The following is a 25,059-nucleotide window of genomic DNA, read 5'->3' as shown; positions in this document are numbered from 1 at the left end:
AGATGGGGGGACTAAGTGAAGGAAAAATAGAAAGTGGGGAAGAAAAAAAAAGTGATGCAAAGGTAATCATTCCCCTATTCCCCCAGCAGACTGATGCCCAGACCAACTCCCTCAGAAAGATTCCCCCCTAATTCTTGCTGAGCATAATGTCAAAGGGTGTGGAATTTTCCTTTAGTCTGTTTGGGTCAGCAGTCCCAGTTGTGCTCCCTCTCAGCCTCCTGCTCCCTGGGGACAGGGGCAGAGTGAGAAGCAGGAGAGGCCTTGACACTTTGCACATTGTACTCAACAAACACAGTGCTGTGTTATCAGCCCTGCTTTGGTCACAAGCTTCCAACACAGCCCCATACCCACTCTTACAAGAAAATTAACTTCACCCCAGCCCAACCCAGCACACCCAGCAAGCTGCAGGCAGTTTTACAGTGAAACTGGAACTCTACAATTAGTACATCTTGGAGAACAGCTGGCTGCTATTGCATGTGTTAAGCTTACAGTACGAAGAGAGTTAGAATCATAAGAAGGCTTGGGCTGGAAGGGATTTAAAGATCACCTAGTTCCAAACTCCCAGCCATGGGCAGCGACACCTTCCACTTGACCAGGTTGCTGAGGTCCCCATCCAGCATGGCCTTGAACACTTTGAGGGATGAGGCATCCACAGCTTCTCTGGGCAACCTGTTCCATTACCTCACCACCCTCACAGTGAAGAATTTTTTCCATTAAACACAGCTTGTTTAAAGTAGCCCAGAGCTACCCTTCTAAAACATTTCAATGTTAAAAGGAGTAAGCATATTTAAATATTCTACACTGTATTTCCTATCCTAGTTGTTGGCTGAAACTGACTTCGATGAAAGGTCATCTTAAGTATGTACACACAGAGGATGTAAAGTTTTGGTCATTTATTTGGTTATGTCTGAATCCTTAAAAGAACATGGTTAAGGCGAGAGATAAGCATATTAGTTACAATTCATATAACAAGTAATAAAAAGATTTGAGTATCTGTACACTACTTTAATTACGGTTACTTAATGACTGATGCCTTGAGCTATATCCAGCTAGGTGGCATTTCTGTGTAAACAGTATTTACTAGAACAAAAAATTAACTAGTACTAGCCTTACTTCTAATATGCTATTTCAAATCTACTCTTGCAAACAAAAAGCAGTAAAAATACTCATTTGTCTTAGAAAGCACAGCATTGTCCTGGGTAACAACATGTAGCTTTGCAAGTGATACCTGGTTCCTTTAGTTGCAATGGCTTATAGTAGTAGTAAGCTAAATAAAAGACCTATGAAAAGAAGTCATAACACAATTGGAATTTCACATTTGTCAAGCATGTAAGGCTGCAAGTTTTACAGTGTGTGAATACACAAGATATGTTGAACGGTGACATTCCCAGCCATTTTAGATGCAAATGCTTGATGCAGCATATCTTCTCTCAGCCTCCAGAAAGGCTCATGTGCAGAAGAAAGAGATCACTGAGTATAATAGCCCAAGTTTAGTGGAATCATCATTATATATATGTACACAGACATCCATGGTGCAAGTTTAGACTTCAGGAACGGAGTGATCCATCAGGCTCTTCACAATGCTAGTTGCCATCCTAAGGAAAAGGAAAAGGCATTCAGTTTTGTAAGACAACTACAAAAGACCACTCAAGCTTCTGCTCACAGTAGCTTTGTCATTGCCAGCCCTTTAATACAAATTAAAAGCTGGACTTTTACTCCACTATTTTTGACATGTTGCTAGAGAAAGCTGCCCCAAACTGCACCCCCAGACAAAAGAGAAACCCACAATACTCAACATTTCTAGCACCTGAGCTATGTTGTTGGTATGTTTCAGGGTATGGGCACGTGTGCAAAGCAGAGTACAAGCACAAAGGAAGGAGAGCAGGGGAAAATGTGGCTTTTAGACTGAAAACTGCTTTGTAAAAAGAGGATACCAAGCCAAGGGGATTAAAAAAAAAAAATCCAGGAAAAAAACCTCAATTACACCTGAAGCGTTATTAATTTCTAGCAACTTTGGAAACATTTTTGCAGGACAGATTGAGCTGTAGAAAGCCATTGCTGCCAATGGATTAGGAAAAAAACCCAGAACTATCCTGCCAGGAATCACTTTTATGTCACTGGAATTAGTTGTGCTACAAACATTTTAGTTACAAGGTAAGAAATACTTGTGGTATCCAGCCATTTAAAGTCCTCAGAAATTCAGGCTTTTCCAGAGAGGAAATTCAGGTTTTTCCAGAGAGGAAAAGGCAAAGGATCATCACAAACATAGAATGGGTTAAAAACTGTACAAACATATGCCAATTTGACCAAAACATCATATTAAACAAATTTTCGGACATCCCCATCCCCTCCTCCAATCTTTATGTAAAGTTTGTAATTAGGTCTTATAATGAACACATTTTATAGTCACTGTCACCTTGATTATAATTAACACCACGGCTGCATTGTATTACCTACCTCTTTATTATATAGTCATAAATACTGGAAGGCATGACAGTGATGGTCACTACATTTCCAGCTGTTGCCAAGATGTCTGCAACCTGTGAGTCCTGTTAGTAAATAAGAAGTCATATTAGCAACACAACTCAAGCTGACTAAGAAAGCAGCAGTTCAAGAGCTTTTTCTAGACACATTTCACATGGCTTCGAGACCCCTCCAACTCCTTGTTTGGAGGACTCAACCTTCAGGACAAATCACTGAAATTGCAACACCACTTCACAGATGTTTGGTTAGGAGTATCTTGCATGAACTGACTAGAGAAGGGACACAGACATCATACACAGAATTTCTGCTATAATTTGATGCAGGCTGGAAGGAGGAAGCTTACCCTTCGTTTTCCCAGCAAGGTTGGACTACAGATAAAAACTGAGGGTCAGCCTCAACAGGTAGAGGCAGAGAGGATGAGAATGAGCTGCCCTGACAACCAATACAAAACTGCAAAGAAGCCCAAAACATGCATGTCTCTCCAGTCAAGTTACCTCTCATGACTGAATTTTTGATTTTATGAACATTAAACAATATATTACAACCTTTTCCCTCTCCAAAACACACTTACTATACAAACATAAAAAGCTCACAGCCGTCCACACTCCCCACATAGTACTTATTTTACCTTCAACCCAATTACATTCTGGCCATTTATTTCACAGATGTTGTGCTCTGTCAGAAGTCCATTTCTTGCAGCAGAACTGTCTTTCACTATTGAAGTTATTTTTCCATTCTTGAATATGAAACCAACATGGCCTGTGCTGTCCTTATGCATGGTAATAATTCGTTCAAAAGGTCTAAAAAGACATTTAAAGTACAAAGTAATGTTTTCAGTCTACTAAACCACAGAAATAACCACATGCTATTTTAGCATCTTTAGCTTACAAAAAGTAATTGTACTCTAAGAAACCCATACATTATCTATAATTACAAATTGTTAGGTTTAACTTCATTTTGTTAATATTTTTATATTAAAATATATTTGTTTATAAACCTTACATGTTTTCCCTGTTCTAGAGATATTTCACCCTCTGGATTAATAATAATACAAAAATCCCGTACAACATCCACCCACCCCCCACCACAACCAAACAAACGCAAATATCCACTAAAAATTAAGTTCTCTACAAACATTACAAGGTCAATAAAATAGCACAGGCAGTTTCAACAACTGAGATTCTGAGAGTACAAGGCTTCCCCAACATCATTTCTACTGCTGTAGGGACAATAAACCTTTAAATTGTGTCTTAAAAAGGCAGTAGATATAGGAAGAGGGTGGCATGTTGGGCACAGAAGTGGTAGACAGAGCAGGGAACCTACTACCACAGTATTTTGATTCAGTGATTGAAGTAATTGCCCTGATCAAAACAGCTGCCCTGCACTGGGTCAGACTTGGTTCTTAAGCAAGAAGGAACATGGAAAAAGCTTTGAGGCGTATGCTTAGTCACATGAAGTATCATCTATCTTCCTGCAGCCTACAGGCCTTATGTTTAATCTCACCTGTTGTTACTACATACAATTAGCTACAAGATCCTTATTTAATACAATTGAAAAAACATATTGGGTCATCAAGCATGCTTTTAATAAAACTGGAATTAATTCATACATAAGCAACAGAGTTCACAAGAAAAGCTGTCATGCTACGTAAAATGTAAATGTATTCATTAATACAGCAAGCATTGTGTTACTATCTTTTATTGCTGGCTTTCACTTACACTAAATGAAAAAAAATTGTATCCGAAAAAAAGCACAGAACTCTTCAATTCAGAGTTTAAATTTAAACTTGTGCCATTACTCACTCACTAGTTTATCTTGGAAAAAAATTATGTCTCATCATGCCCAGGAAGCTTACAAGTTAAGAACCATTTTGACTGTTTCCACAAAAGGGAACATTTCTGAAGATCTTTACCACGGAAGTACACGGACAAACAGATTCCGTTAAACCTGCTCAAGCAAGGGGAGACCCCAACCCCACAGAATTACTGAGAGATGGATAACGACAAATCCGTAACTGTGCTTGGCTTTACCTGTCCCGAATGATCATTGAAATCCTTTCTGCAGAAGCCTGTTTCAGAACTTTATGTGCTTTATCAGAACTCCATCCTGCACAGTTTTCACCATTGATCTGCAGAACTTGGTCCCCAAACCGCAGACCAGCAAGGGATGCTGGAGAGTTTGCCTGAACTAACTGGACAAATATACCCTACAAAAGAGGAAAAAAAAAAGGGAGGGTAGGAGAAGGGGAAGTTCTTGGTTAAAGATGAAGACGACCAGTCACAGAACACACAGCCCCTTAAAGTTTCCCATTCTACACAATACCAGCGAAACAGACCACCCAGAAGGACTTGCTAATTATCTCTCCTTAAGAGGCACTTGCGAAATTTCAGTCTGTTTCTAGATGTATTTAAAAGTCTGACAGATAATTAATGCTAGATAAAAGTTCAAAAATGAGCAAATCTGTTCTGTCTAGATATCTAAATATTCAAGAGAAAAAAAGAGACATGAGGGTAACATTAAAGTCTTACGCAAAGGAGTAAAATACTTGTCTGTTTTAACAGGTGTTTACAAAGCTATTTCTAGTCCAAGCATCCCTAAAAACAAAGTAAAGCAAATATCAAAGCAAATTATAAATAATACCTTTGGGAGGGAGGGGTGTTAAAAAAAAAAACACCAGCCCATGCTACTCTAAGAAAACCCCATTTTCTGCATTAGAAGAACTACAGAAAAGTATTTTAACCCTATATGCTATCTTCAGTACAATTTTTTTAAAAACACTCAGATTAAACAGCTAAAATGGTTTAAGCACCTTTTACAAAAAAGGAGATGATTCTCAGCTGTGGTTTTTCAGGTCTTATAAATAAAACACGTGGCATTAAACTGCAGCTGTAAATTCAGATCCTAGCTCAGACAGCTGGAAATCTAGTTAAAAGTCTAATAAGGACTTGAATATTCTAGTAATGGATAAGAAACCATTATACAGAAGACTATTTTGTGACCACACACTAACTTCACTACTAATACAGTCCAGCAGTAAAATCTCTAGAGGCAAAAGCAACTTCTACACTTACATTATCAACAGACTTAAGGCGAAGTCCAATTCTGCCATCTTGATCTTTACACAGAATTGCTTCACGGATGCCTTGCTTAATTTCTGCTCTGCGAATTCCAATATCATTTCCAGTCACTGGAGCTACCATGTAATTAGTAGAAGGTCTTGTTACCAGTTGCTGATTAAAACAAAACAGCCAGACAACTTATTTTCAGGTTTTAAGAGCAGCAGTATGTCAGTCTGTATGAAGTGATATTTTAAAAAAAACAACACACAAAATCAGCCACACCACCAGCTGTCCCCCACCCCCTCCCAACATTGGAAATGGACTGCTCAGTTTCAGAACAGACTAAAGACTAAAACAGGCACTGCTACTTAAATAATTCACCTCTCAGTCAAGTATGGTACTTAAGGCAAATGATAGTCTGCTCTCTAGAATGCTAGATACACATTTAGTCTTTATTTTGTTTTCTAGAATATGCTTGACTGGTACTTACACCCTGTGGCTGTGCAGCTGCTGCCACTGCTAAGTTTCTCTGCATCTCTTCCTCATTGATGCTCAGGCCCATATACTGAGAAAGTTCTGGATACAATCTGGGGTACAAGCCTACAGGAGAACAACGAAACAAAAATCAATACAACTGTTGGTTTAACAGAAGGAGCAGTTAACTGCTTTTACATGCACAATTACTTTGACAAATCTTGTGCTATTGTAATTATTAATTAATTATTTAATTGGAAAATTATGACAGAAGATCCACTTGAATCAGGATTGTTATTGTGGCCTGGTTTAAAAGAGTAACCAGACAAGCAGCAGTTCTGAGATAAAGAACTTACAGAGGACTTTCCGTTTCAGTTACTCTATTCACCTTTTACAACACAAGTAACGATAAATGCATGGTGACAAGTTCCAAAACTAACACTGTGCTGTATTCCATGAGGACATGCCCTTAAACTCTAGAACTTCTGGGAAAAACTACTCTCCTCCCCACCCCAAAAACCAGGTGTGCTGAAGAACACACACAACAGAGACCTTCTACCAAGTTCAAAACAGCACTGCTTCGCAAGAGGCATTCATAACAAGGATATTCCCGATCCCAGGCATGGGAAGGTTTCTGCAGAAGCCTCCTGGCTGTAAGGCCCCCACTACAGTCTGCTTTGAGTCTTCAAGACAAAGTAGCTGTCATTTTCTCACAGCTTCAAACTGAAGGAGCTTTATACATGCCTCTCAACAAGAAAAGACACACACAGCCTTTAAAATATCCCTCTATACCCAAGCAGAGGGAGGTGCAAGGAGTGGGAGGAAAGGAAGTTGAACTGACAGACTTGTCAGGCCTTGAGCTGAACAACTCTAGAAATAAACCTGATATTGCTCTTGACATTCCACAGATCATTAACTGGTGCCATTTAACAAGTGCCAGTTATGAGAGCTCTTAAGAGTCCCCCTGACATTCTCACTAAGTGAGTGGGGACAGAAAAGCCTGCTTGGAGAGAGGGGGGTTAATGCAAAGGAAGGCTTTGGAAGCAGCCACACTCCCCAGCACATAAAGCTTAGGTTTCTAGTGTTCATTTATGGGTATAAATGCATAAAAACAGCTATTCTAAGAAACCATGTCTGACCAGCAATGGAAAGTAACTTTTCTGGGAAGGAACAAAGGTCATTGCAAGGTGAATGCCAATATAAACAAGACATTTTTTTGCTCTTTAATATGCTGCTTTGCACGAGAGTTGTCTGATTGTATTTCTGGACTAAACTGCTAGCTTATAGCTTCATCAATATTGATTACAAGCTTTTGATTAATAAATTTTCTATTTTTGCTTGCTTTTTCAAGCCCCTAGGATTATACACAACACAGCACAAGATTTCTGCAGCTACATAATTTTTTTGTTTTGTTCTTTAGTAAAGACCACAACTCAGGATGCATCTCTGCTGGCTGAATTACACTCTCATTTGAAACAGAGTGCTCCAAATAGCAGAACCCATAGCAGAACACAAAAGCTCTTGATGTTGTAGTCTCCTGTCTGTGTCAGGAAGAAGAATTTCCAGTGGGTCCAGCACATCCTATAGATGATGTAAGGCCTTCTTTCATTTGGGATATATTGAATGATTAATCACTCTTCAGCCACACAGAGTTCCAGAGCAATTCACAGACAAGTTCATGTCAAAATTATGTTTTGGTTCCTGCTGGCCAAATACTTGCAGGAGAATTGTAACTATGGACAGCAGAAAAAATGCTGCCAAGAAGAGACTGCTGAAGCAAACTCAAATCTGGTCTGGTGAGGTGAGGTCAGACAAGTATCCAATCCAGAAAGGATCTACTGGAGGCAACTCTGGTGAACTATGCAAACTCCTGCCTTAAAGTCATCTTAGACACACAGACAAGCACTCAGAGAAGACCTGGAAACAAAGTTCCATCCACCAAGCCTTAATACCTGATCCACCAGCCTTCCTGACTGCCATTCCAGCACTGCTGCTGGTCTCACTAGTTAGAGGTTTTAGGCCTTTTAAACCAAGTGTAATTTATTAATCCAGAGCTCCAACCTCAAACATACCTGTGCACCTTTGTGGATGTACATGTGCATGGGAAAAAAGAAGGAGAAATGAATACAAGTCATTCAGCTTTAGATCTCATGGATTTCCCACCATACATTTGATTCCAAAATCTGCTGGAAGCTTAATGTTGACTAAACAACAAGATTAAGTACCACCTTCCTGGACACTTCTCTTGTTGACAGAGATTTGTCTTTGTCTGTTCCTGAGCGAGCTCACGTGTAGAGGAAAGACTCTGACTCACGCTGTCCTCTAAAGTGTACAAATATATATGTGATAAATAAGGACAATTAAGTGTCTGAGGTAAGGGCTAAACAGACCACAAATGGTACCAACATCAAATCTTGTTATGTTAGGCTCACTTGGAAAAGGTTTCAAACACAGAAAGGCGACTCCTAGACACAACTTCCTTTTATAAGCAAACACTGGTTTTTGACTCCTATAGATGCCTATTTGACCCACAAGGTGGGTGTTAGCATTTCTAAATAGGAAATGTAATTAGGGTAACATTTATTTCCCTCTGTAAATAGGTTAACATATTTATAGCTATTTTTGACTGTACTGTTAACTTTAGGATTTCATAACTGCTTTCCACAACATTAGGATACTGTACAGTACATGAGCTTACCTCCATCACAAGCAATTGGAGCAGAAGCTTCAGACAAGATTGCTGGATTAGCTGGATTTGAAGAAAAGGCAGTCTGAGCCTAAAAGCAAAGAAACTCACATATGTTAATTGTGTATAAGAAAAAGTAAACATTATGCAAGCAGGAGACTCAGTATTTTCTTTTTTCTTGTACATGCTAGTTACTATTCATCGTGAAGTAATGAAGTCAATCTTTTTAAGTGAAATAAATAGCTTCAATACAACATGCTGTAATAGTACCAAAACTACTTTGGCAGATCAACTCACATCTTCCTCAGAGACAAAGCCACAGTGATAATGTAGAACAGCCTTCCTGTCCACCTGTTCTGTCATCAAACAAGTTAAAAAGCCTTAAAGGAAACACTACCTTTGTCCAACAAAGCTTATAACTAAGTTTTAAGGTACAACCTTTGGCAGAGTGTTTTGCTATTACTTTTTTCAGCCAGATAGCAGCAGTTTTACTTCTTCACACCATTTACAGACATTATTAGTGAGATCCATAGTTCTTTTCAGGTGTCAAGTTCCACACAATCCAATGCTACTAGTATAATATCTTCTGAAAGAAATGGACCTTCCAAGATGATTTTTCTACAGCACTTGCCACTACAGTGAACACATAAAGCCGTATTTCTGTACTGCGGACTGGCTTACTTTACTAAGTTCTCTTATATTTGTGAGTCACTTTCCTTCCTTCTCAATATCTCAGCTCTATTTTTCGGCCTTGTGTGCTCATGACCCATGAAAAACACAGCCTTAGAGAGGCCTCTAAAGCATGATGGAAATAGCTATCCCAGTAACTTTCCTGAGGTTGAATGTCAAAGGTGTGGGGGGGAAATTACTCAATGCATAGTGAAACATTATGCTGAACAGGACACATAAATTATCTAACACAGCATGACAGTAAAATTACTTCATGATGTTAAGGAAATGCTTAAAAATAGAAGACTTCTTAGTCCTGTAAGCTCCAGGAAGTTGTCTTTAGAAAAAAAGTTTCACAGCAAGAATGAGTCATTATTTAGCAATATCACGTGTATTTAGAAGCACAGGCTCCAACTCAAATGATGGGCAAAAAGAGCAGGTTGGAATAATATTTAATGTAACATGTCTGTTTGTTTTAGCCAGCAGTCATTTGAATCTTACTCACTCATTGCAGATACAGAAGTTGTCTTCCAGCACTCTGCCCCCTCTTCTCCTAAGAATGCTCTCAGACTTATTTAAAGAGACAGCATTTTTATAATGCATTTTTTGGGAGAAGGAAACAGTTTAGCTTTTGATGCCAAAAGGTTGAGGGACGTGATTCTGCCTTTCCACTCTGCCCTTGTGAGACCCCCACCTGAAGTGCTGTGTCCAGCTCTGGGATCCCCAGCACGGGAAAGACATGTTAGAGCAGGTCCCAAGGAAATGGTAACAGAAGCAATCAGAAGGACAGAACAATTCTCCTGCGAGAAAAGGCTGAGAGAGCTGGGGCTGTTCAGCCTGGAGAAGAGAAGGCTCTGGGGAGACCTCACAGCAGCTTCCCAATACTAAAGGGGGCTTGTAAGAAAGATGGTGACAGACCTTTTAGAAGGGCCTGTTGCAATAGGACAAAGAGTAAAGATTTTAAACTAAATTAGATTTGGACCAGATATGAGGAAGGAGTTTTATAAATTGAGGGTGGTGAAGCACTAGAACAGGTTGTTCAGAGAGGTGGTAGATGCCCCATCCTTGAAGACATTCAAGGTCAGGTTGGACAGGGCTCCAAACAAAGTGATGGAGTTGAAGATGTCCCTGCTTGTTGCAGAGGACTTTTACCCAACCTATTCAGTGATTCTATGAAAAGTGTTAGTGAAAATGGAATGGCTTACTGATTACATTTATTATAATTTTCAATTGTAATATCAAACTCTAGCAGTTGGTCAATAAGAGGCCAAAGGAGCACGTTCTTGGCTCCAGTTCAGCATTACCAGACTGTAGATAAAGGACTGTGGTTAGATAAGAACAATGGAGTGGGTGGACGTGACAAGCAGAAATTCCAACATAGCACCCACAACTTCAAAAGCTCCACCCCACACATACAAACACAGATGAGACAAGGCACTGCACTTCAGGATAGCACAGAGAGTAAAGAAGCTGTTTTTGCAGTTTGCTTGATTGCTTCCCAATGAAAACAGCAAGGACAGAAGTAGAAGCCACCTTAAAACACACTATAACTCCTTGCCATTGTTTAAACAGAGAAGGAATGCAAGTTAGGTTCAGGGAAAAGTAAAATGCTGAAGAAAGAAGGGAAACTCCTTGTGAAATAATCCACGTCAAGCTTCTCATAGAGTTTTTAATCCATTAAAGGGTTTTTCACTATTTTGTTTCACAGATATTTTTTAGTTCTCATCATGTCTAATAATAAAACTACCAATATTCTTACACATAAAGGGTTTTGCACAAAGGTGATAATCTTGGATGTACTGTGAGAACTGGTCACTACCATGAAATAGCTGGAGGACAAGTCTGATTCCAGATGGCATTAAGACAGCCAGTGGGGTTTTTTTGTGCTCAAATAACCACAAAAGCTTTCTGCCACAGAGTTGGACATTGGGAATGAGATGCAGCAGATGTATTAGTTTAGTCATCAAGTCAGAGTTGAAGTATGTGAAGAGACTATGTTCATCTACTTAAGACCATGTATCCATACTTCAAAAAACCCAAACATATCAACATATGAAGACAAATTAATATATAAACCAAAATAAATATATCCAAGTGGTTAAGTAAGCATTAATCATATTATCAAGCTACAAAGCAAACAGTTTGTCTTTTCCCTTTCAGAGTGAGATGGTAAAACAAGTTCTCAACTACAGTAAGCCTCCCCTTTCCTGGATTAAATATCACCAGATATATTATTGTCATCAAAACTCATCTTTTTTAAAGTCCACCATACCTGAATAACTTTGTCCACCTTCAGATCTTCTAGGGAAGGATAGAGAGACATTTTGATGAAGCCTTACTAGGTAGAGGGCAGACTGAAAAAAAAACAAATGGGGAAAAAAAGAACAACAGGATTAGCTCTCGGATATTTACTGAGATCAACTCTTAAAAAATTTTTTTTAAAAATAAATTAACAAGACTAAGTGCTAAATAAGTGTTCTGTGACCTGCCAGTCAGCAGTAAAGATACCTGGCACTACAGATGAATTCCATTAAGACTACCCATTTAATCTGTTATCAACAGCAGCCTTTGGCTAATAGGCTTTATTTAATATGCTTAGCACTGTCAAAGTTTAGGTCTCAATAATGAGAAAACCTACACAGAGAAAAACATTTCACAGGAAGCAAAGAGAGACTTTTAGGAGGCCAAGATGCAATTATGATGAGGGCAAAGATGAAAAACCTACAAAAACTCTCCTCCCAACTGGGACAGTATTTTATAAACAACTGCAGAAGCTTCCACTCTGTCGTCCAAAGTATTTAAACACTTCCATCCCTTCTAATATTCCACTGACCTGCTTTCGGCTGGGATAGAGAAAATGTTCTTCCTAGTGCTGTGTTTTGGATTTAGGATGAGAATAATATCGATAACACACTAATTGTTTTAGTTGTTGCTAAATAGTGTTTATACTAAGTCAAAGACTTCAGTTTCTCATGCCCTGCCAGTGAGAAGGCTGGAGAGGCACAAAGACCTGGGAGGGGACACAGCCAGGACAGCTGACCCAAACTGGCCAAAGGGATACCACGTGGCATCATGCTCAGCAAATAAACTGGGGGGAAATCTGGCCAAAGGCATGGACATTGGTCAGCAAGTAGTGGCAATGTGCATCACTCGTTTTATATATTCCAACTCTTTTAATAATATTTTTTCTTCCTCTTCTGTCACATTAAACTATCTAATTACATCAACCCATGAGTTCTCACTTTACTCTTCTGATTCTCTTCCCCCATCCTGCTGGGGCAGGGCAAACCAGCAAGCAATTTTGTGGCACTTAGTTGCTGGCTGGGGCTAAATCATGAGATCCAGCAAGAAGCCACTAGAGAGAACTGGCTTCCCATGTCCATTTACAACATATTAATTGCAGCAAGAGACCTGTATAAACTAGGAAGATTCAGTCAAGTGGTGAGTTTCAAAATACAGAGATTCCAGGCTGATTCTCATGTGATGTTGGGAGAGCCCTATGACAACTGATCAGGAAGTAATACAAAAAAAACAAGAGGGGGAAGAAAAACCCTCAGCAAAACCAAAAAAAAAAAAACCACTTCACATGGTATTCTAAGGCACCATGCTGAAATCCAGCTCTGCTAGAACCAGTCACTTGACACTTCAGGAAATCCCATTTTTCCAGAGCTCGTTCACTCTCACTGAGATCAGCTTTTGAAACCCACCTTAAAGCATTCCACATCAGTATATGGGAACATTTTAGTGAGAGGGATGGAGAGGGACAGAAACAGAAGATAACAAAATGTGATAACAGTTTTGCAAGTTACAGAAGGCACTGAGAACACAGTTAATACAGAAGCTTTATTAAAAGTTTTTGGTTTGGGGATTCATTTTCTCATCCAAAGAAAAGAGGTTCTTATTAATGTAGCAATTCAGCAAAAAATTCAGACTAAAAGTGACCACTGCATAAATCCTTGAGCTATTGCTTCTTGAAGTACAGATATTAAGTTAGTTTCTAAATGAACACCACACACACATGCTTAATGTGATACTGCAGTAACACAATAGACATCTCTTCATATTACACTAAGTTCATCAACAGCTTTTATGCTTGTTCAGCAGTGCCCAACAGCTCCAGTATCATGTCAAACTGCAATTAAAATTTTAAAAAAGCATGCCCCAAATGTGACAGATCTAAACTGTAAACACGTGGCCTGCTATCTTATAATAATTAATTGCTACTGATTTTTTTGATTAATTATTGCAATTCTACCAAACATAGTTAAAGCCTGGAAACTATAAATAAAACACGCACATTTAAGGCCAGTTTGAAGTTCTGTTTTAATCCACCATTGACGTGAAACAGTGAAATGCTTTTGCTCATCCAAAATGGGTAATAGCAAACATAAGCCAAAGCCCTTGGTCAGGTAAGTGATTCCTGGATGCTCCATTCTGCTGCTCACACACAGCATCGGACTTGGCATCTCCTTCTGTGCTACAGCTGCCCTGGTAGATTCAGGTGCTGGCCCAAGCACTGGCACACGTCAGCACACTCCTGGCAGCAGGCAGAAAAAGAGGGCAAGCCAAGGACAGTGTGTTCCCAAAGGAGTCACCCCACGGCAGGGCAACAAGGGACACAACAGCAGCACTTTGCAGGTGGTGATCTCTGGCATCCACAGAGCAGCAGAGCACAGCCCAGAGAGTGCCGGGTCCCCTGTCCCAGTGACCAACTTCCACGGTACACCCTGGCCAGCTTTATTTCTCCTCCCCAGACCAGTCTCTGCACACAATTACTTGGTTACGTTTGTCACAGACCAGCAACTTCAACCTTCCACTAGTTTATAAAGAGGAGCACAGTGCTTTCTGTAGAAAAGCATTAGCAAAGCTAAACGTATACTAGTTTTCATATTACGTAAGACAACACTCCAGAAGTTTATCCTGCCCCTTGACAACCCCCTCAGTCTCCCCTCCCCAGCCAAGGGTTAATAAACCCAAATGTTTGTCACCAAGGATCTTCTGGGCTGGCTCCCGCATCATAAACTCACCAGTTCCTAGTTCTGGTTTTCCAACTAAATAGCCAGAATAACAGTCACCACTGTAACTGCATTCAGTGAGCTCATAACTTTGCATATGGTATTTTCAGTTTCTGCAAAGGCAGTTGTAATACAAATACCCAATGTTAGATAATGCAAGAGCCACAAGAATACTGTATTTAGTTAAAAATAAGACTTTTCAGTAACACTTGCCACTGTCAGGGACCACCAGCAATTGCAGGAAGAACTTGTCCAAAACTTCTGTGCAATGTTATTCACAGTACGAACATGAATATCAGCTGGTGCTTTATTCCACTCCTCAGCTTTAGGCACTGAGGAGTGGATACCAAAAAATGTTAGTCACTACAACCTCCTCTTCTCTCTTAAAAAACTACACCAATATCAGAATCACCTTCCCCAACCATTTCCATACTTCCACATACTGTGAGGAGACCAAGTGTTTAGGAAAGCAGAAGTGAAAACCAAAGAGCATGGGGCAGGAGCTCTAACTCAGCTGGTGACCACTCAAAACCTGGCAGTAAAGACTTCTCCCCCCTTCAGTACACTTGGCTGGAAAGTCTGACCACCAGTGCCAACACGTCTCACCAGGCAGATGCTGTTTGCCAAAGGGAAGCGCCGGGCCACCGATCGGAGAACTATGAAAGGCGTCACTCGTGACTCCCTGAGCCAGCCAGCAGGAAGTCTTGAGGGGGGAGTGATCCCGAACTGCTTTCGCTGGCGTGCCTGGGAGGACACAGGCTTCCCGACGCTTTTTCCAGGTCGGAAAGCATGAACACAACATAGGATGATCCTGCTAAACCCCAGTCTGGCAGCCTGTAGTGACTGCTGTCTTTGAAAGCACCAGCAGCCAAAACTGCGGGAGGGGAAGAAAAACGAAAACAAAAAGCGCCACCCCGTATGTCTTCCTCCTGTGGCCCGTGGAAAAATTACAGCAGGCATAACGTTGGCACTTATATCGGAATACTGGTTCCCACTTCTAGAAATTAGAAGCTTATGAACCCCAAAATTCATCTTTAAAGCAGATGCAGGACAACACCTCCCAAAGGTCAGGCTAAGACATCACGAACCAAGGAACGGTTTCGTAAGACACGATCTCTACTAATAACTCAGTATTTCCCTTCTCATACATATCTAATTAGCCTGGGAGCAATTGCCCTCATTATCCGCTCAGCTCCGAAACCTGCTGCCTCCATTTCCCACCTGAAGCAGGGCTCGCCTGCCTTAAAAGGCCCGTCCTATCACTCCACCGTTGCAGCACCTTCCAGCCCGTCTCAAGAGACGCTAACACAAATGTCCGAGCCTCCCCCGCGCAGCGGCCGCGGAGCCGCAACGGGAGGCCAGAAGACGCTCCCAAACCCGAGGGCCGGACACAGTCCGTGGCCTTATCCACTCGCTGCTTTCCCCGTCCGCGGGCGGAGGAGCCCCTCGGGCCGGCAGCGCCTCGTGCCCGGCTGAAGCCGCCTTCCCCCCGGCCGGCTGCGGGGAGCGGCGGCCCCGCAGGAGCACGACACGGCTCCGCGGCTGGAGCGGGGACCGACACCGCCCTCGCAAGCGGCACAGCGGGGCCGCCTCGGCGCCGGCCGCCCCCTCCCCGCTCCGCCATGCCCGGCCCGCAGCCCCCCACCCGCCCGCCCCCGAGGACCGCACAAAGGGTCGCGGGGAGGGGACCCCACCCGCCGGCCCCTCGCTTACCTCCGGCCCAGGGGGTTGTTGGATGCCGTCCGTCGGGGCCCGCAGTACGGAGAGGAGCGGCGGGGCCAGCGACTCCCCTGGATCCCGGCAGCGCCGCTATGCGTGGGGTGGGGGCGGTGGCGGAACTGGTCCGGCCCCGCGCATGCTCCGGCGGCCGCGGGGAAGGGGCCGGGGCCGGGGCCGGGGCCGGGGCCGGGTTCGGCTGCTGGCGGCTGTGGGGAACGAACGGGGTGGCAGTGGCCTCGCGCCCCTCTGGCTGTTTTTTTCACGTAGAATCGTGGAATCATCAAGGTGGGAAGAGACCGTCAGCATCATCCAGCCCAGCCGTCCAGCCGGCACTACCGCTGTAACCACTGAAACACATCACCCAGCGCCAGATCCAGACGCCTCTTAACATCTCCAGAGATGGTGACTCCATCACCTTCCTGGGCAACTTATGCCGGTGCCTGACCACTCTAACAGTGAAAAACTTTATCTAATATCTAATCTGAGTAACCCTGTTTCAGCTTAAGGCCATTTCCTCTGGTCCCCTCACTGCAGGCACGGCACAAGAGACCGGCCCCCACCTCACCACAACCTCCTGTCAGGGAGCTGTACAGAGTGATGAGGTCCCCTCTGAGGCGCCCCCTGAGATTTTCTTGTTTTAGTAGGGCCTTGGACTCATTCGTTTGCTTTATTTGGTTGACAGCTGTCATCTTCATGGAGGAAAAAGTACGATTTTCTGCTCATTTTCCTACTTTTTTCGCCCCACTGTAATAAAGCGCGCTCCACTAACAGCCCCGAGTCTGCCTTGTTTTGCGTGTCTGCCGTGGATGGGTGAGCTGTGACACATCAGAGCCGGAGTGACCGCATCACCTGTCCCACGGTCCAGCACCTGCCTGAGCCTTCTCCCACGGGCAGGCGTCAGAAGGAGAGCTTTTACCCTGAAGAGGCTCCCCTGAAGGAACCATGATGTAAAGTGTACCAGCGACAGAGAAATCCCAGAACAAGCTCGGAAAGAGGTTTTCATAAGTCAATTACCATAACTACCCCCATTTGCCTTATTTAGAGTGTGAACTTCTCTGGCATCGGTTTTCAGTCTTTCCTTCTTCATTACGATTCTTTGCCCGTTGTCAAATCTTGCTCATCATACAGATAATTAAATGTGCTAAGTGCCTTAGAGCTTCTCTTCACCTAAGAATCCAGAGTGTTCAGTAGAGGAGTTTAGCAGTCCTCCAGCACCGAGGAAGGAGGTCTGCTCCCACCTACAGTCTCTTTTCGCTGTCCTCAGCCAGTCCCAGCAGCTGTCGAGCTCTTCTGAGGGAAAGCTTAAATCATTGCCCCAGTAGAAATCAAATCCACCAAAAAACATGAACGTTTTTCTGCTGGTTAGTGAGCCATACTGGCAATAAAGGGCTCTCTTAAGCACAAACATGAGCCAGAGCAAGGGAGTGCGTGGCTGGAAACAGGAGGAAGAGGAAAGAGAAATGGGATTGCAAGGGAAGGTTGTTTTGCTTCATTCTGGCAGTGACAGGCTGTTTCATCATTTGAGTTGTTTGCATAATCATAACCTTAGTTAAGCTAAACAGAAATTTTGTTGCAATATATGTTTTTCTGTTGTTGCTGCAGTATATTTTCCAGTTCTTGATTCTCTCCAGTTGCCAGCATCTTTGGTGAGCCCCAAACTGGGGGGGGGGGGGGGAGGGGGCTGGAGTAGCATCCGCAGCAGTGCTGGATACAGAGAAACAGCAACTCTCCAGCTGCTTGGGAGGCTCCTCTTTCCATATCCAACAATCCACCAGACTGGAACCTTCCTGCGTGCTACCACCTGAACCACTGGCTACTGAGTCATGCAACTATGGGTCATTAAATATATATGAAGTGAAATCTTGGGCTTAGGGTATAAGTTCATAAAAATCCTGTGTTACATGTCTTCTGGGCCAGGAGGAAGGGAGGGAATCTAGCTCTGGTTTAATAATGACAGATGATTACTGCTTTAGAAGTGCTAAATTTTCTATGTAGCCAAAGGAGATTTTAACGTAAGTGAAAGTTAAAAACTGTGTGCTCAGACGAAGTGTGTAACTCTTCATCCTGAAATGAGCTCAGTGCAGTGAAGCCCTGGACCCACCCTGTAGAATGAAGAGAACTGTAGTGTTCATGTAGCATGGAAATTGCAGGTGTGTGGTTGACAGTTTTCCAGGTTGTGCAATTCTGCTGGGTGCCAGTGCTGACAGCTGAAGGGTGGTGTTTTCTTTTGGTTTAATGTTGAATGCTCCTCTCATTGTAAAGACCTTTCTTCTCTCCAGAAAGCTAGGTTGTTATTTGCTGTTTTCTGCATTACTTTATCTCTTTGTGGTCTTCCAAGACAGCTTGCTGTTACCCAGTGAGCAGCCTTTTTCAGTGGATGTCAGACCTGCACTGTCAATGCACCTTCCCTGATTTTACCCACAAGACTGTAATGGGTATTCATTTTCTTTATGATGATGTCCTAGCCCAAACACTGGGTTCCATATAATCTATTACTTCTTGGGCATACCGTGTGTGGGCCATTACAGATATGTAATCTAAGAACCAGCAGAAGTCCAGGTTATGGGCAGCAGCTCTGGCACCATGTCCACGTATGGGACATCCACCTTGGTATCAAAAGTGAATCTTATCATCCTCATCTCCCAATATATCATGAAACATGATTTCAGCAAAGATTTTGAAGAACTGTATAAGGCTTCTTCTTCTTCTTGCTTAGGAACAGCTATTGTACAGGGAAAGATTATGCATTTTGTACTGAAAAGCTTTCTCAAAATTGTTGTTCATTTAAATATAGGAACAAAACATAGTAAACCAGAAAGATAATTGCTGAAAAATGGGCATGTCTAATCTGTGCAACCAGTGCAGTTTGGCGTATCTCAGGGTCCTCATCCTTCAAACACACAGACCAAAGACAATTCCAGCTACTGGTCTAGTTTTGTTTCCTTCCCAGGGAAACCAAATGTTGGAAAGGGGTGGTATGTGCTTCAGTCACTCTGTGACATGAGCTAAGCACCTGGGACAGGGCAGATACTTCTGTGCCCTGGAGTTTGGAGGGGAGCAGAAGGGCCGGGCCATATCTTTCTAAGAACTCCACTGAGACTGGGGAGCTCTAAGGAGTCAGAGGTGCATTGCCCAAATAAATGGCTCTAGATTAGTTCCTGAGGTATGTGCATCTATTGTTTGAAGACATGGAACAAATGGCCAAGTTATTAGACTTTGCATGTTGAAATTAGAATACCCATGGGCGAGTGTGATAATTTTCCATTGTCAGTGTACTCTTTGTGGGCTTTTTAGTGGTCTAGTGCCAACTTTCAAAGAATAATAGAAACCACCTACTGATCAGTATCAGTCTCAGCTGTTGCAAAAATCTCAATAAAATGATACATAATTATTACTGAAAAATTCACATTTCTCCTTTGAAGCTGAGAATGGGTTGTACTTTTGTTTGTAAGGAAGCTCTCCACCCATTCCACAATGAGATATTATTAGTGGTCACTCAAAACATGTACAAATTGTGCGAGATAGCACCCTGTCAGCACTGGAAACAGAATAATTGTATTAAGGTGGCTCCATACCTGGGGTAGTTATGAAGGAGTTAATGTGTCTAAGCCAGATGCAAGGAGTGTCCAGACGTGTTGTTTGTATTTCTAGAACAAACTCGCCCCAAACCAGCTTAAAAACTGTGGGGCTGCTTTGCACTGAGCTGTGGCTCTAGACATCAAATACGAGAATTTTTGTACTTTCCGTATGGAAACAAGAATTTCAGCATAAACCCCTGTTATGCCGAAGAGATTACATTACAGGAGCTTTGCCCCAGTAAGGTACTTAGCATTAGACTGCTGGGTCACTTTTTTCCTCATTTCATATTTTTTTGGTCTTGCCTTTTAAGGGCATTATAACATATTACTTTCACTGTGCCCTCCTCAGCCCACGGGGTGGATTGCACTCAGTGAGTGATTTTCCACTGTTCAGTTGGCAGTTTCATGCCCGATTTCCTGTCTACTATTCAAACTCCCCTCTAAAGATGGAAATACTAATGTTGTCACCATCCTTTCTAAGCAACACTCTAACATCTGAGTGCTGTGCAAACAGTTGCTCATTTATTTTCTTTCCTATTTCCTGGGATACAGACAAGGAATTCAGGTACTCAAGTTGGATATGCTCGTAATACATTATTCTGAGCCTCAGTTCTACAAACTTGTGTCTCATATTTGTGGGAATACAGGAGATATTTTGTTAGAGCCCCACCTTCCTGACTTCACTCACGGTTGCGTGCACCCAACACCTCTGCAGATTAGAGCCTCTGTGGGGCAAACAGAAAATGAACAAAACACAGGAACTGCTTGTGGAGAGCCTGGAGACAGGAGTTATTTGTCATTGCAGGAGAGCTCTGTGGCACCGGTGAGAGCAGCATCCAGCTCCACAGCCTGACAGTCCAGGGCATGAGCAAGATGTCATTCATTAGACACCTTCCAGCCTTTGCAACAGATGAAGAAGAGGCCTAGTAAACAACAGGCTGCTTCATGAGCCAGTCCTAGGAGACAGGAGATAAGAAGGAGGGCCAAGGAAAGGGTGGATTGGAGCTTTACACAGGCAGGCAGGAGGAGTGATTGTGTTCTTCCTGTGCCTAATCCACAAGTGGGATTTTGCTGGAAAGGACTGAAACAACCTGGACAGTTATTTCCTGCCTCTGAAAAACATGTTTCAGAATTTAAAAATCTGTATTCTCTGTTTTCATATTGTGAAGACTAGGCAGGCATAGTAGAAATAAGGTGTATATTTCACAATAGCTGTAATTTTTTCTGTTTAACTGTTTCACCAGGGATTCAATGTCTTTTCCTTTCTCCTGAGACCTCTAAATTAACATTTTATACATTCATGTTAGATGCATTCTGTTTCAGGTCAAGGCTGTGGTCTAATTTGGGTGATGTTCCATGGTCTAGATGAAGCATGAAGCCAGACAAAGGGGCAGACCACTCTGCCCTCAAAATAATAGAATCATAGAATCAGAGAAGGCTTTGGGTAGGAAGAGACCTTAAAGATGATATCATTCCAAACTCCTGCCATAGGCAGGGACAGTTCCACTAGACAGGTTTCTCAAAGCCCCATTCAACCTGCCCTGGGCACAATTGCTTGTGGCAAGTACAGCATGAGGAATCATGAGCTCTGATGCCCCAGTGGGAGCCTGGATTTGTCTTCAAATGCCACCAAGGATAAATCTGAGCAGACATCAGCCTCTGGGATGGGGTGGTGGGACAGAAGTGGGCACTTCTCTTACTCTGCTCTGGCTCCTGGGGCTGCAGCCTCTGGCAGAAGAGGCAAAGGAGAGCTGAGGCCAAGAGCAGCTGCTCCAGCAAGGCTCACTAGTGGCACCTGTTGGAGAATTTTTATGGTACCCTCGAGGTGAATTAAACACACCCTTGAATATAAAAGAAGAAGTTAATGAACAATGCATTGGGCAGAGTCCCATCACAATATGCAGTTCTACATGAGATCTGCAAAGATGCATCACAAACAGATTCCTTATGTACCCATCACCAAATCCAAGAGTATTTGCATGGGGCACCTCAGCCTGTGGATCCACCCCTCACCCAGCTCTGCTGCCCACAGTTTGCCCCTGAGCTTGGATCCCTGAGCCCTCTTATTCCAGGATGGCTGCAAGACAAAGCTGAGACTGTTTCTTATCTCATCACCAAGGGAAACTTCACTCCCTTGGAAGGAGTCTGTTCTATCTCTGGCATTCCTGCTTCCAGCCAGTTTAACCCCTCCTTGCCCTCCATGCCAGATTATTCCTCAGTCACACATTACCACTGCTGAGCAGGTATAATTAGAATTTTCCTGTTATTTCTCTCACCACTGGAGGTCTTTAGACCGAGCCAAAATTTTCTGGGGAGACTGTTGTGGGAACTTGAATTGCTGTGAGCAATCAGGAGATGGCTGATCCAAAGGCATGTGTTGGTGTTGGCACAGTGCCCTTACTTTTCTGGGGAGCTGTCTCCACGCTGACTCAGCAAGTCAGATGCTTCCCATAGCTCCAGGAGTGGGTTTTGGCAGTCTGCCACTGCATTTCTGACCACACCAAACCTGTTTAGCTTATGAGACCAGTCTTGAGCTATATAACTACCGGAGCACCAATGTTTGTTTGTTTCTTTAAAAAAGCAATAAATTGTCCCCATTCGTACACTAACCAGCTGCTTAAATGCTTCTGTCTTTTACCTTGTGTTTTGTCTTTATCTTCCTGTTCTCTGCAACATCTACCTGTCACCCCTCTTCCATCAGTTTTTTCTTCCTATGTTACCATGTTCTGTTTGTGTTTTTCTGTTTTAATTTTTGCCTTTCTACCTGTGGTTTGTCTTTTCAACTGCGAAACAAAGCTGTAAGAGGTATCTCTCTGATCTTTGCCTATTTAAGTCAAAAATAATATAAAAACATATTGAAAGAAATAAGTAAAATGCAATATTACAGCAATTCTGGTAGTGGAAAATTAATATTACTTATTAAACAGGAGCATAGAGATTTTTTTTTTTTCCAAATTAGCCATCTGCATTCAGTTGCAATTCAATTTTCTCAGGCCAGAAGGCTGATTCACAGGTAAAACCAGTGGACTGTGCTTTGGACAGTTTATTTACTCCCATATTCATCTCTTTTTAATCTAATCTGGACAGTTGAACAGCTTTACATTTTGAAGTTGGATTCATATTATGTCTGTTACACCACCATTTTCTTTATTTTTCCTTTCTTTTACACAATGAAGACATTGTTCACTGCCGCAGCTCCCTTTCTCTGAAAAAAAAAAAAAAAAAAAGAAAATGAAGAAAGCTTTGACTCATAGAAGTATGATCATGAAGAGAAATGTATCACAGAAAAGAACTTAAGTGATGACTGGCAGATTTCTGCTGCAATATATAAAGGTACTCACTCTTCAATCTTGGCTTGTATAATCCAGTAAATGTTGTATTATAAAAAGTACAATATAGATATAGGAAAAAGAAATCTTCAAGTAAATCTTGAAGTAGAAGTAGTAGTAGAAGGACATGTATTTTCCCTTTGAAGAGTAAAATGTGGCTCAGTTGCATAACTGTGTGCCCCACACTTCTCCTTCTTTGCATTTTGCACAGTCCAGTGACGCTTAGATCTCCATTAAAAAACATATTTATATACAACCATTCTTGGCAAAATTTTCCATACCTAGGGAACAGGCTTGCAAAAATCCACCAGGTATGCTCTCAGAGAATGGTAGAATGATTCCTGTGTTCATGTGTAGATCCAAAAGAAAAATAAAAAGATTCGAAACCAGAGAAGACTGTTCAAGGAAAGCTGTGCTGATGACCTCCCCCATTTTCAGGCTGTGGATCCTTTCCAGCTGCATTGTTAATATAGCTTCTCCGTTTTTCCCAAACTTCTGGAGACTTCTCCAATCCCAAAGTGGCCTAATAGCTGTTGAAATCACCATCACAGGGAAGTCACTGGTGGTTTCCAACTACTGTTGGCTTCTCTGTCCCCTTAGACCTGTAGTGGCCATAGCCAAGAGAAAAGTCCCCACTGTGACTACAGGTGCCAAGATGGCTCCCAGCCAGAATGTCATCTTGCCAGTAGGATGGTGGACCTTTTGATTTCCTTTCACCCTGGAGTGATGGAGGTTGTCCTAGCACAGGGGATTGCTTCAGGAACCAAAGGAGCGCAAAGCCAACCCCACGGCAACCTGATGTGAGGTTTGCCAAAGTGGCCCAAATCCAGACTGCAGAACCAGAGTAATACCAGCCCTTGCACAGAGAAGATGGAAATAGGTGTAAACAACAGAGTGGTTCTTAAGACGCCACCCTTCTTACAGAATAGGTACAGGTGTCACTGAATCTCCGTGGCTTCTAAATGAAGATGTAGACTGAACTGTGAGTGTGATGAAGGAGAGGACGTGAAGTAAGTGCTACAATTAATGGATGCCTAACTCAGGCAATGAATCACATAATCTTAGAATGGTTTGGATTGGAAATGAACCAATGTTGAAGAACATCTAGTTCCAACACCCGTGCCATGGGCAGGAACACCTTCCACTGGGTTACTCAGGGTCCCATCCGCCCTGGTCTTCAATACTTCCAGGCATGGAGAGTCCACAACCTCTCTGGGCAACCTGTTCCAGTGCCTCATCATCCTCACAGTAAAGAATTTTTTCCTCATATCTAATCTAAACCTGCCTTCTTTCATTTTAAAACCATTACCCCTTGTCTGATCACTACATATTTGTGCAAAAATTCCCTCTCCATATTTCTTGTCAACGCCCTTTACATACTGGAAGGCTCATAGCAAAATAGAAACTAATAAGCTACAGGGCAGTGCACCTCTTTAAAAGGGAGGAAAGGAAGGAATTCGGAAGGAAGGAATTCGGAAGGAAGGAAGGAAGGAAGGAAGGAAGGAAGGAAGGAAGGAAGGAAGGAAGGAAGGAAGGAAGGAAGGAAGGAAGGAAGGAAGGAATTCGGAAGGAAGGAATTCGGAAGGAAGGAATTCGGAAGGAAGGAAGGAAGGAATTCGGAAGGAAGGAAGGAAGGAAGGAATTCGGAAGGAAGGAAGGAATTCGGAAGGAAGGAAGGAAAGAAGGAAGGAAGGAAGGAAGGAAGGAAGGAAGGAAGGAAGGAAGGAAGGAAGGAAGGAAGGAAGGAAGGAAGGAAGGAAGGAAGGAAGGAAGGAAGGAAGGAAGGAAGGAAGGAAGGAAGGAAGGAAGGAAGGAAGGAAGGAAGGAAGGAAGGAAGGAAGGAATTCGGAAGGAAGGAAGGAAGGAAGGAAGGAATTCAGAAGGAAGGAAGGAATTCGGAAGGAAGGAAGGAAGGAAGGAATTCGGAAGGAAGGAAGGAAGGAAGGAAGGAAGGAATTCGGAAGGAAGGAAGGAAGGAATTCGGAAGGAATTCGGAAGGAAGGAAGGAAGGAATTCGGAAGGAAGGAAGGAAGGAATTCGGAAGGA

The 25,059-nt window shown here is 42.6% G+C and overlaps 1 protein-coding gene and 1 long non-coding RNA gene across 2 annotated transcripts; one reads left to right on the top strand and one right to left on the bottom strand.

The window, feature by feature from the left end:
• Nucleotides 1-878: 878 nt before the first annotated feature.
• Nucleotides 879-16,216, bottom strand: SDCBP (syndecan binding protein). Its single transcript, XM_032126085.1, has 9 exons — nt 16,101-16,216; nt 11,645-11,726; nt 8,716-8,794; nt 6,034-6,143; nt 5,556-5,714; nt 4,515-4,690; nt 3,113-3,284; nt 2,458-2,549; nt 879-1,595 (listed from the first exon to the last, which is right to left on the bottom strand). Exons 2-9 carry the CDS (start codon nt 11,693-11,695, stop codon nt 1,541-1,543), a joined length of 894 nt encoding a protein of 297 aa, XP_031981976.1. The 5' UTR covers nt 11,696-11,726; nt 16,101-16,216; the 3' UTR covers nt 879-1,540.
• Nucleotides 16,217-16,291: 75 nt separating this feature from the next.
• On the top strand, nt 16,292-16,876 carry LOC116452014. Its single transcript, XR_004243379.1, has 2 exons — nt 16,292-16,542; nt 16,641-16,876. It is a non-coding gene; the product is annotated as an uncharacterized LOC116452014 (long non-coding RNA).
• The last annotated feature ends 8,183 nt before the right edge of the window (nt 16,877-25,059 follow it).

This window comes from Corvus moneduloides, chromosome 1 (assembly GCF_009650955.1).
Source record: "Corvus moneduloides isolate bCorMon1 chromosome 1, bCorMon1.pri, whole genome shotgun sequence".
Taxonomy (NCBI): Eukaryota; Metazoa; Chordata; class Aves; order Passeriformes; family Corvidae; genus Corvus; species Corvus moneduloides.
This window is presented reverse-complemented; position numbering and strand designations above follow the sequence as displayed.